Source organism: Rutilus rutilus (assembly GCF_951802725.1).
Source record: "Rutilus rutilus genome assembly, chromosome: 15".
NCBI lineage: Eukaryota > Metazoa > Chordata > Actinopteri > Cypriniformes > Leuciscidae > Rutilus > Rutilus rutilus.
The window spans coordinates 3,979,928-3,991,954 of NC_140220.1; the positions used below are offsets into that span (position 1 = coordinate 3,979,928).

The 12,027-nt window shown below is 38.8% G+C and overlaps 1 protein-coding gene across 4 annotated transcripts in view; it reads left to right on the forward strand.

Moving 5' to 3' along the window:
* The window catches only part of kif13bb (kinesin family member 13Bb), a 44,610-nt gene that overhangs the window by 22,443 nt on the left and 10,140 nt on the right, over positions 1-12,027 (forward strand). For all 4 annotated transcript variants that reach the window (XM_084431838.1, XM_084431840.1, XM_084431839.1 and 1 more), the window contains 13 exons: positions 204-366; positions 1,515-1,661; positions 1,908-2,057; positions 3,644-3,769; positions 4,423-4,590; positions 6,401-6,558; positions 7,531-7,663; positions 7,756-7,902; positions 8,787-8,816; positions 9,490-9,589; positions 9,669-9,795; positions 10,633-10,688; positions 11,060-11,178. In XM_084431838.1, coding sequence (XP_084287964.1) covers positions 204-366; positions 1,515-1,661; positions 1,908-2,057; positions 3,644-3,769; positions 4,423-4,590; positions 6,401-6,558; positions 7,531-7,663; positions 7,756-7,902; positions 8,787-8,816; positions 9,490-9,589; positions 9,669-9,795; positions 10,633-10,688; positions 11,060-11,178 — 1,624 coding nt within the window. The remainder of the gene's footprint in view (positions 1-203; positions 367-1,514; positions 1,662-1,907; positions 2,058-3,643; positions 3,770-4,422; positions 4,591-6,400; positions 6,559-7,530; positions 7,664-7,755; positions 7,903-8,786; positions 8,817-9,489; positions 9,590-9,668; positions 9,796-10,632; positions 10,689-11,059; positions 11,179-12,027) is intronic.

A 12,027-nucleotide genomic window follows, 5' to 3' on the forward strand; every position in this document is an offset into this window, starting at 1 on the left:
TGTGCGCATGAAATCTATTAACGTTTACAATCACGTTTAGCGTTCATAAACACTACGTTCGGATTCATCGATCGGAATGAATTCAGTCCAAAAGTTGTGCATGTAAACGTAAACGCCAGTGCGTTTCGACTTGTATTCTAAACCACAGAAAGTATCTGGTATGTGTTTGTGTGCCACATCTTATATGCTTCATGTGGTCTCAGGGAAGCTCTGATGAGCAGAAGTCTGCGTAAGCTCAGAGAACAGATCGTGAAGGCCAATCTGCTGGTGCAGGAGGCTGGATTCATCTCTGAAGAGCTCAACAAGAAAACTGAATATAACGTCACACTGCAGATTCCTGCTGCCAACCTCAACGCCAACCGCAAGGTCAGGACAGACTCTGTGTGTGTGTGTGCATGGGATTGATGAAGCATTTATCCAGTCACATTTGAGTTTGTTTTACTATCACGATGTAGTTCATCATTCAGTGGCGTCATATTTGTGATCCGTTCATTTGAAAAGGTTCTTTTGGAGGATTTAGTCAAGCATTCATAAATCACTCAACTCTTAGGAAACCCTCACTCATATAATGCCATTTTTGTACAAGCTAATATGATTCTTTAGGGTCTAAATTAAAAGTTTGTAATATACTTTAAAAATTCTCATTAGTATTGTAAGAAAACACTCATTTTACCTGGTCAAAAACAGCTCTGTTTTCAGCACGCAGTTTCAGTGCATGTGTCTTTAAATGATAATGAGCTTTGCTCACCCCGCCCCTCTGTTCTGTGCGTACACAGTTTGTTAATAACACAATAACCATAACGCGTTGTTCATTATAAACGTGGGATTATGATTTATATTGAGAACGTCGTACATAGAAAACATGCCGTAATGTCTGGTGTGTGAAATGATTCGCGCAAACATGAAAGCATTGACGTTGATCGTGGGGAATATTCCCTTCGAAAACAAAACTCAGCCACTGCGTCTTCAGCGGTTCGGATTTAGGAACATCAAAATGATGCTGTGTTCCTTTATTACACCCAAGAACAGAACACCACAATCGCTTAGACGCCATTCTGCTCATAGACAGTGCTCCAGCGTATCAACAATGTCCGCGCAGACTATGATTGACAGCTCGCTCACGAGCGAGGGCGGGTCTGTGTTGAAACGCTGCTGTCAATCAACAATCGCGGGAGGGGCGTCCGACCGTGTGACGGCACACGGTCGAACGGCTTGATTTGAGATGAGGGAAAACATATAAGAAGATTTAAAAAAAAAAAACACTGGATGGATTTTTATCATTTTATGATGGTTGTGTACAGGCACTGCCAACACACATTTCAGTACAATCAACTTGTAAAAGTGCATGTACCATTATATGACCCCTTTAAATGTAACTTAATAGAAGAAACGAAAAATAGTGATAAACTGCCATATATGACTAAACTGAATCATTATATTCATTCCGTGTTGAGTTCTGGGTTAGGGTGATTAAAGTGCTGCTTTAATACAGATTGATGTTCTCGGTTCTGCAGCGGGACACGGTTCTCAGCGAGCCGGCGGTGGAGGTGAGGAGGAAGAGCAAAGGGAAGCAGATCTGGGCCATGGAGAAGATGGAGAACCGGCTGGTGGACATGAGGGATCTCTACCAGGAGTGGAAAGACTATGACGAGGACAATCCTGTATGTCAAATCACATGAGAACTTTAATGCAGCTACTGTACAGTATCACTATTTAATGTGTTATGTGTTTTTAATGAAGCATCTGTAGTGGCTATATACTGTATATAATGTTTGTAAAGCTGCTTAAACTCAATATACATTTGTGAGTGTATGTTTATATTTGTGAGTGTTTTATTGGAGATATAAAATCTTCATGAATGAAATATGCTTAAACGTGTTCATCTCATCCGTGCTGTCTGTGCTCAGGTCATGCGTTCCTACTTCAAGCGTGCCGATCCGTTCTTCGACGAGCAGGAGAATCACAGTCTGATCGGTGTGGCGAACGTGTTCCTGTCCTGTTTGCTGTACGACGTCAAGCTGCAGTACGCAGTACCCATCATCAACCAGAAGGGGGAGGCATGTACAAAACAGATTAGTTGTGATGTTGATGTTTTGTATAGGAAAGGGTATTGTTTTCATATCATATTTTATACCTTAAGGCAAGACACCTCAGGGAAATAAGATAAAAAAATTAAAGGTGTCCTGTTATGCTTTTTTCCATGTTCATCTTTCTTTTGTGTTTGAGCATGAAAAAGTTCTGCAAAGTTTCAAAGCACAAAGTCCCTCCAGCGGGAGTTCTTCTCTCTGAAACGCCTCCATTGTAGTCTTGAGTTTCTTCCGGGAACGAACACGTCACAATATTCCTCATTTAAATAATTCATACGCAGAATAAAGGGGCGGGGCCTGGTTGAGTGAGTTAGTAGTGTGTTAAACTGACGGTTATGGTAAGGGGCGGGACATTTCCCAAACACACTCGAAGCGCTCGACCAATCACAACACACTGCTCCAGCCGACCAATCAGAGCACAGTGTGCTTTTCAGAAGGAGGGGCTTCATAGAGACAGGAACTAAACAGAGCGTTACTGACAGACTGGGAAGAGAGGAGCTGCAACAATGGAGAATATGGGAAAAAATATGTGTTTTTAAACATTCAAGCATGAAAACCTATTCTAGTAGAGCACAAAAACAAAATCAAGACTTTGCAAAAGGTCCCCTTTAACTAATATATTGATTGATTACATTTAAGAATTGCAAATAGTTTTTGTATTACAAGTTTTCTGAAATGTTATGTTTAAAAATGGAAATGAGGCACTAAGTAAGCACTTCCAGAATCCAAATCTGAACATTGGATAAAGCCAGGTTCCAAATTTGTTTCATTTTGTTGACATATTAAAGGTTTTTACAGAAAGGAGTTTTGGATAACTATTTTGATCACTCCACAAATCAGAAAATAGCACCAAAAAAAAGCAGTTTTCACCATGTTTTTATAAATAAATCTTGCGCATGTTATATGAACAAACCCTTCTGTAAAAACCTTCAGAGTATAGATGGGAATAAGTTTGGTGTTTGTAAAGAAGTGGAGATTTCTGACTCAAACTCACCACCTTTAAAGATATGTATTATAATTGAAATCGACAGATGCAAATGATAGTGTAATAAAATAAACACTTAAGTGTATTTTGGATCTTTTCTTTCCACTAGTCTAAAAGACGACATGTAATGGAAGCAAAATAGCCTAAAATTTTGCATGGTGTGTCTTGCCTTAAACAAATTTGTCATAATTTACTCACCCTCAAGTTGTTCCAAACAAGTTTCTTTCTTCTGTTGAACACAAAAGAAGATATTTTTATATATCTAATGTTGGTAACCAGACAGCTGACGGTAGCCATAGACTTCCATAGTATTATTCTTTTTTTTCCTATTATAGAAGTCAGTGGCTACCATCAACTGTCTGGTTACCGACATTCTTCAAAATATCTTCTTTTGTGCTCAACAGAAGTAAGAAACTCAAACAGGTTTGGAACAACTTGAGGGTGAGTAAATGATGCAAGTAAATACATTTTCAGTTTTAGGTGCACTGTCCCTTTAAGTTCATGCATCGTCACAGTCCTGACAAACTTCGAAGGAATTGATTAATAACCACTGGTTTTGTGTGTTTTGTAGGTGGCAGGTCGTCTTCATGTAGAAGTTGAGCGTCTGAGTGGAGGACTAGAGGATCGCGAGACGGGGGGCCGAGACTCTGAGATCAGTCCTGACGGCGAGATGCAAGAACGCAAACTTACATGCATGGTCAGTTAGAAGAGGAAATCTCCAATCAAACATGCAATCATTTAGCCTGGAAATCCAGACCTACATCTGAAAGATTAATGGTCTGGCATCGACTAATGAAAAACAGGCCAGCTCGAGGGGTGGCACCAGGCTTGCATTTGAAAATTTCACTGCACGCAATTGGATAACACTACGACCAATCACAACATACGCCTAACTGCTAGATTAGACTCTCGCCGTATCCGGTCGGCAAAACAGCAAAAACGCCCTTCTTGCAAAGGAAGGATTCGAGCGCCGTCTTCTGTTCCTCTTTTAGATAAAAAGCCAAGTCTAACTCGTTCATTGTAGCGGCCAAAGCCGTTTCAAACAACTGGTGTTCATCCATAGCCATCTTGCAATGTTTACTAATGACTTCGACGTCACAGCGCTGTCGTCATCTGTTTAGCTCGCCTCTGGCCCGCCTATATCAGATAACCCGATGTGATTGGTGCAGCTCGGATACAAGGGCATATTTAATGAGCATCATTACTCGACGCCAGAGTAAACTCGCAGAGCAAATTCAACTCTCGCGAGAACTCTGGATTTCCAGGGTAGCAATCATTAATGCACAGAATTAAAACGCTAATTATACAAGTCTAAATTGTAGTTGATTGTAGGACGTTTTCTGTTTGCAGATCAAGGTGTTGCAGGCGACAGGACTACCTCAGCACCTCTCGAACTTCGTGTTCTGTCAGTATCACTTCTGGGAGCAGCAGGAGCCGGTGTTTATCGCTCCAGAGGTCGGGCTGAGCGCTCCCAGCAGCCGAGAGCCTCAGAGTCTGGTGCTGTTCGACAGCTGCAAGGTGAAACACTCATGAAGGCCCGCAGGAATGATGCTGCCTTCACGTGCAGTCCCAGTTATCGTATATACCAGTTTCCCAGTCAGAAACTGAACATGAATGCCCTCTAAAGTCATTTTCACTACTCAGAGATCTTTCTGATTCCAGAGTTTTTTCCACAACAGCTGCATCGCCTTGTCTTGTCATTAAAGAATTGCATATTTACAAATATGAATAACCATTTGAAGCATATTGTATGTTTTATACACAGTGAAAATAGCCTGTGTTTGACTAAAATGCCAGAATTGTTCACAAGCTGACTGTCTAGATGGCGTGGTAAAACTATATAGTAGGAGATATGGTTGACAACCAAGGCTTGACATTAACTAGCCACGTTGGCGGGTTGAATTTTATATATAATATATATTTTTCAATTGTAGTCTTTTAAAAAGGCTTCTGAAATTATAAACTAAGTGCAATGTAGTGTTGTCAAAAATATTGATTTTTCGATACATATCGATACTGAAATATCTGAAACGCTTCCAATACTCATTTTCCACAGATACACGATACCAGCTGCTCTCTCTCTCTCTCTCTCTCTCTCTCTCTCTCTCTCTCTCTCTCTCTCTCTCTCTCTCTCTCTCTCTCTCTCTCTCTCTCTCTCTCTCTCTCTCTCTCTCTCTCTCTCTCTTTCTCTTTCTCTCTTTCTCATTCTCTCTCTCTCATTCTCTCTTTTTCTCATCTCTCCGACAGTGAGTGACACACAAACCCGCCTCTCCTCACTCACTCGTTTCATTTGCTCCAGATGAATATTTGTGCTGTTACAGGGCTTGAATTTCGGCATTAGATTTGTGCGTATTGCGCATAATTTTCCTCATTCCCTCAGATTTTGTGCTCAAACCCAAAGTGTGTGAACATAAAGCCTCCTCTCAGTACTAAACTGAGTTACATTTCACTGCTTATTGCACAAAATAATGTATAAATGCCGGTCTTGCCGAGTATTTACGCAAACACAGTCAGTTGAGAAAGAAAACGCGTGTGTGACAGTATAATGGATCCGTGCGTCAGGTCTTAAAGTGACAGCAGCCTAATAAACCTGCTGCCAAATTATGAGATCACATTAAAATATCTATTTAGCAGTTTTTCCCTATGGTATCGATGTCTAAAGCTTGGTTGTGAATGTTATGTCCGACAAGAAAGCACTTAAAAGCAACAAACTCATATTTACGAATTCAGAAGTGGGAAATAGGAAATTTCCGATAGCATGTGAAGGCACCATGAGTCCTAAAACCATTTTTGAACTCAATGTTTTTTTTTTTTATGGGTCTGAATGGGTCTATGGGGAACACAAGCCTAAGAAATGTTCACGTTTTATTCTATAAAATACATCAGCAATACCTCTTTCTGATTGATTTTTTTAATCTTCTAATGCTGAAAAGGAAAAATCATCTACACACTTTTGAGCTTACCATGCGCTGTTTAAAATCTCAAACTATTCTAACTTAAATTTTCCAACTTGTTGCTTAGTGATGGTGACATTTTGACCGTGTTGTAGTTCGTTTGTAGCCTAACTTTAGATTACTGTGTGTAGGCTTTAGGATTCATTTAAAAACTGTGTGAAGATGATCATGATGAACAAAACGCCTAAGAATCTTATTTTCTGCAAAAATCCTGTTGGCTTTTTTTCCGAGGGAACCAGACAAAAATACGTCATCCTTGCAGAGCTCTATTACATTACAGTAAAACATGTTGTCCTCTATCTTGTTTCTCTCTTGTTTTTCTTTTCCTTTTATGTACAAACTGTGTTAGTCATCATCTCTTTCCGCATCTGTAGAATCTGGAAGTGTCCGTAACCGAAGACTTCCTGGAGTTCCTGATGGAGGGAGCCGTGGCTGTTGAGGTCTATGGCCACAAGCAGGCAAACCCGCGCAGGAATCTGGCTCTCTGGGACCTCGGAGTGATTCAGGCGAAGACTCGCTCTCTCAGAGAGAGGTACACCTGCCTTTATAATACCGATGAAACATAATATGTATGACTGATCATTTCTGTGACAGCAGAATTGATTTAGTCAAAGTTCAGATGATCGTGGGTTTCCCAAACTGGGGTTCTTGAGCTGATGGAAAGCATCATAAAAATGTAAAAAATAAATCAAATAAAAAGAGGGAGAGAGAGAAAAAAATATATACCTTCAAAGTAAAACACTTAATAAAATAGTATTTAGTAAAATATTAATAAATATAAATGCAATATTTTCTTTGTTTATCTGCATGTCACTATGCATTAATGTCAAATCATTTATTTTGAAATATTTTAAAATAATCAAGTCAAAATAAAATACTTAAAGTAATAATTACTTACTAAAATATTTCAAATATTGACTTAAAATCTCAGGGCTACTTGGGTCGAAGAGGTTTGACAAAATTTTGGGAATCCCTGAATTAGGGTGAAAAGGAAAATACGTACAATTTTGTGATATTTTAAAGCGTAAGTCAAGACAAATTTATTTGTATAGTGCTTTTCACAATACACAATTGTTTCAACAGTGTTATTATATTTTTGAAAACTGCTCCCTTGGCTTTACCTTGCATGCTCTTATTGTTATAGAGCAAAAGGAAGCGTGGTGCTGAACGCCCTTATATGGAGATGGTTGGGCGTGTCTTATGCTAATTACTAACTGCAGGCTCATGCCTCCTTACTTAGAACAGAATCCGGAATAATCAACATCAGAATCGTGACTCAGTGAATTTCTGTCTTATTTTAAAGGTGTTTTATTAGTTTGTAGAGATAATATTTTTAAATTAATGTATACAATTGAAATATTATTAGTATATTATTATAGTTTATAGACTTCGATGCTTATATGCCGTTAAATGATAAAAATGGGTTAACATTTTTTTTATCATATCAGTCAATAATGCATAAGTCAGTAGTTTTTCATGAGCATTTTCCATGCTCTGTGTGCAGGTGGAGTGAAGTGACCCGCCGGCTGGAGCTCTGGGTGCAGATCCTGGAGCTGAACGACGCTGGAGAGTTTGTGCCGGTGGAGGTTCAGCCAGCGAAGGACATCTGCACTGGAGGAATCTTTCAGCTTAAACAGGTCTGTGTGGATACTGGATGTTAATGATCGTGACGAGATGTAGAGCTTCATGTGCAGTGTGTCCTGATGCAGTTCATGAATGTGTGTGTCAGGGTCAGTCCAGGCGTGTTCAGGTGGAGGTTCGTTCGGTCCAGGACTCCGGCACCATGCCTCTGATCACCGAGTCTGTGATCAACGTCTCCATCGGCAATGTGGAGGTCCATCAGACTCGACCTGGCAGAAGCACAGAGATCCAGACGGTGAAAACTTCTTTACTGTCTTTACGGCATTGGATCTCATTCACTAAATCTGGGTGTGAAATGTTTTCACACGTAAATATTGATTCACTAACAAGTCACTTAAATTGATTCAATGTTTTGAACCAGCTCAAACCAGACGTACATTAAAATAGCAGATAACCTCAAAAATATTTAATGCATTAAGATTTTATATGTATTTTTTTTTAACATTAAGTGACAAGTTACCATACAATAAATCGTATTGTATAATTGTATTTAATATTTTAACTTAATATGTAAAGTAAATGATCAGTTTTGTTTGCAGTTTTATTTCAGTATTATTTATATATTTTATTAATATTTTGAATGTGTGTGTGTATTAGTTTTTATTTATTTCCAGTTAGTAATTTTAGTGCTTCAACTTTAAAATTATTTTAGTTAGTTGCAGAGGAAACATTTCTGTCATTTAGTTTGGTTTTCATCTTTTATTTGTATTTTAGTTTAGTTCAGCTTTAAGATAATTTTTGTTCATTTAAATAGTTTGTTTAGTTAATGATAATAATAGCCCTGATGCCATTATACGCCATTATTAATAGTTATGCCACTTGCATAACATAGTAAATAGTTTACAACTTTAATAGTTTAATGTTTAATATGTAACCAAAATTATCATTTCTGCCTAATAATTGGTCACATGTAGTTGAGGCCTAAATAAAACTACTTTTTGAAATTGCTTTAGTCTCTTATAGTTAGAGAGCTAAAGGAAGCTTAGTGCTGAAAGCCCTTATATGGGCGTGTCTTATGCTAATTACTAACTGCAGGCTCACGCCTCCTTATTTAGGACAGAATCTGAATTGATCAACATCAGAATCGCGTCTCAAAGTTTTTCTGTCTTATTTTTGAAGGTTGGAGATAAAGACGTGGACAGTTATCAGGTAATGATTTTTAGGCTTTTTTAAATATGTAAATGATGTCTGTGATGATTGGCTAACCTCTGTGAACCTTTGTGGAGTTTTCACTGTCATCATGTAAATGTAGATGGTTGTATGTGAATGAAGCTACGTTATTATAGCTCTTATTTTTCAAAATAATTGAGGTCTGTAAGATTTTTTTATTTTATTTTTTTTAAGAAATGTGTTTATATTTATAGTAATAGTTCAGCAAGAATGCATTCAATTGGTCAAAAGTGACAATAAAGACATGTATTATGTTAGAAAATATTTCTGTTTTAAAAAAATGCTGTTGTTTCGAACTGTCTATTCATCAAAGAATCCTGAAAATTTTAATATTAAGCTGTTTTCAACATTGATAATAATCAGATATGTTTCTTGAGCTTCAAATCATCATATCAGAATGATTTCTGAAGGATCATGTGACACTGAAGACTGGAGTAATGATGCTGAAAATTCAGCTTTGCATTTTAGAATATAATCGAATACCAAAGTTATTTTAAATTGTAATAAAATTTCACAATATTACTGATTTTACTGTATTTTGATCAGATAAATGCAGCATTGTTGAGCAGAAGAGACTTGCAGTACAGTATGGTAGATATGAGCTTCGTGTGATTAATATAGCAGTGTGTTTTCTGCATGTTTCTCCCTGTAGGAGTTTGATCTGGAGAGACTCAGGGCCCAGTGGCTCATGGCTCTAACTGAACGACAGGAATATCTGGACCAGCGTCTCCAGAAACTTGTTGGCAAGCAGGGTAGGAATCCACCATCAAACGTGTATCAGAGATTCAGGGAACATCACTGATGAAAACATCTTTCTTCTGACATGTGTAGATAAGTCAGAAGAGGACGTGGACAGCGAGTCCCAGCTGCTGGAGTGCCGTCTCACACTGACAGAGGAGAGAAACGCTGTACTGGTGCCCTCTGCTGGCAGCGGTATCCCAGGAGCCCCTGCGGAGTGGTAGCTGGCTGCACATCAGTTCTTCCACGTTCATATGTCATGCTTTGATGGTTCTAGAACATCTTTCCATTCAAACAATCATAGGTCTAACCGTATCTAACCATAACCACCTTTTAAGGGCCGTGACTCACCAAAACGACGCTTTCTCTCTCTCTTTCCTCACACACTCGTTTCATTTGCTCCGGATTATGAATATTGTTGCTGTTACAGGGCTTGAATTTCAGGGCGTGTGGGATTGCACTTATTGTGCATAATTTGACTCATTCCTGCAGATTTTGGTGCGCGCACATAAAGCCGCCTCTCAGAACTGAGTTGTTTCTCGCTGCTTATTGCACTTAAACGGTCAAAAACATATGTCAAAATGCAGGTCTTGGCGAGTATTCACGTGTAAACAGACGTTAACAGTTGTTTTAAGTGAACGTAAAGAGTAGAGAAAGAAAACGCACGTGTAACAGTATAATGGATCCGTGCGTCAGGTCTTAAAGTGACAGCAGCCTAATAAACCAAATTATGAGATCATATTAAAAATATGGTATCAATGTCAAAATTCTGGAAATGAAAATGTTGAGTGGCTTTTTCTTACATGCAGGCACAGAACGCACATGCTAGTTGACAGTCGCGTGTAGTCCTTTTGGTTTGTCCGAGACGCAGCCGATGTGAGACTACAACACAGTCGGCTTTTGTCGCTGCTAGTTCTTTGACGCCAGCTTGGTGTGTCACAGCCTTAAAGTTCAAGTTCTAGAACAGAATCTTACAATCTGATTGGTTGATAGGAATGTTGTTGTGCTGATTCTTCACATGAGCCTTATTTTCACTGTCTGGTTCCTGTTCCTGCAGGATTCCTGTGCCAGGGATGGAGAACCACATCCCAGTCATCTTCCTGGGCCTCAGAGGTAAATATTTGTAGCTTTTATTAGGTATTTTTTATATTTTTAGTTTTAGTTCACTTTCAGTTATTTCTAGTTAGTAATTTTAGTGCTTCAATTTATACTTATTTTAGTTTTTCATCATTTGTATTTTATTTTATTTCAGCTTTATTAAGAACATTTTAGTTTTAGTTAACAATTATAGCCCTGATGTTATGTGACCATTAACTGACATCACTAACATCAGAGAGCCGTGAAAATGTGAATTTCTGTTAAATGACTTAAATATGAACAAAATCTCACTGGGACTTTGAGTAAAATATTTTACATCAGGTTCAGCTTTTCATCTTTTCTCTCGACTCATCCTCATCCTGAATCGTTTCGTCTGTCATCTACAGCTGATGACTTCTATGATCATCTGTCGGCTCCTCTAGCTGGAGGTCTGGATGCTGTGCTGAACAGAGAAGATAAAGATGATTTCATAGATTTACAGATGGTCAAACACCATGAGAGTGAGGTGAGCAATATTCTGCATCATGATATCACACGTTGTGGAAGTTTCCAGTGTCAAGTCATTTTTCCTGCCCCCGCTAAAACTGATATGCCACAATATTACAGCCAATCATAATATATCTGATATTTAAAACCATTTCTTCTAATTTAGGCATTTCCAAATGAAAAAGGAAATTAACAATAAAAGAGAAAAACATCCAGAACACCACAGCACCATGATAAAAAAGACTGAGAGCACCTTAGGAACCATCCAGAACACCAAAGCAACATACAAACACTGAGAGCACCTTAGTAACTCCCTAGCAACCATCCAGAACACCACATCAACATAAAAACACAGAGAGAACCTTAGCAACTCCCTAGCAACCATTCAGAACACCACAGCAACATAACACAGAGAGCACCTTAGCAACTCCCTAGAAACCATCCAGAACACCACAGCAACATAAAAACACAGAGAGCACCTTAGCAACTCCCTAGCAACCATTCAAAACACCACAGCAACATAACACAGAGAGCACCTTAACAACTCCCTAGCAATCATCCAGAACACCACAGCAACATAAAAACACAGAGAGCACCTTAGCAACTCCCTAGAAACCACCCATAACACCACAGCAACATAAAAACACTGAGAGCACCTTAGCAACTCCCTAGCAACCATCCAGAAAACCACAGCAATGTAAAAACACAGAGAACACCTTAGCAACTCCCTAGCAGCTATCCAGAACACCACAGCAACATAAAAACACAGAGAGCACCTTAGCAACTCCCTAGCAACCATCCAGAAAACACCACAGCAACATAAAAACACTAGGAGTACATTAGCAACTCCCTAGCAACCATCCAGGCA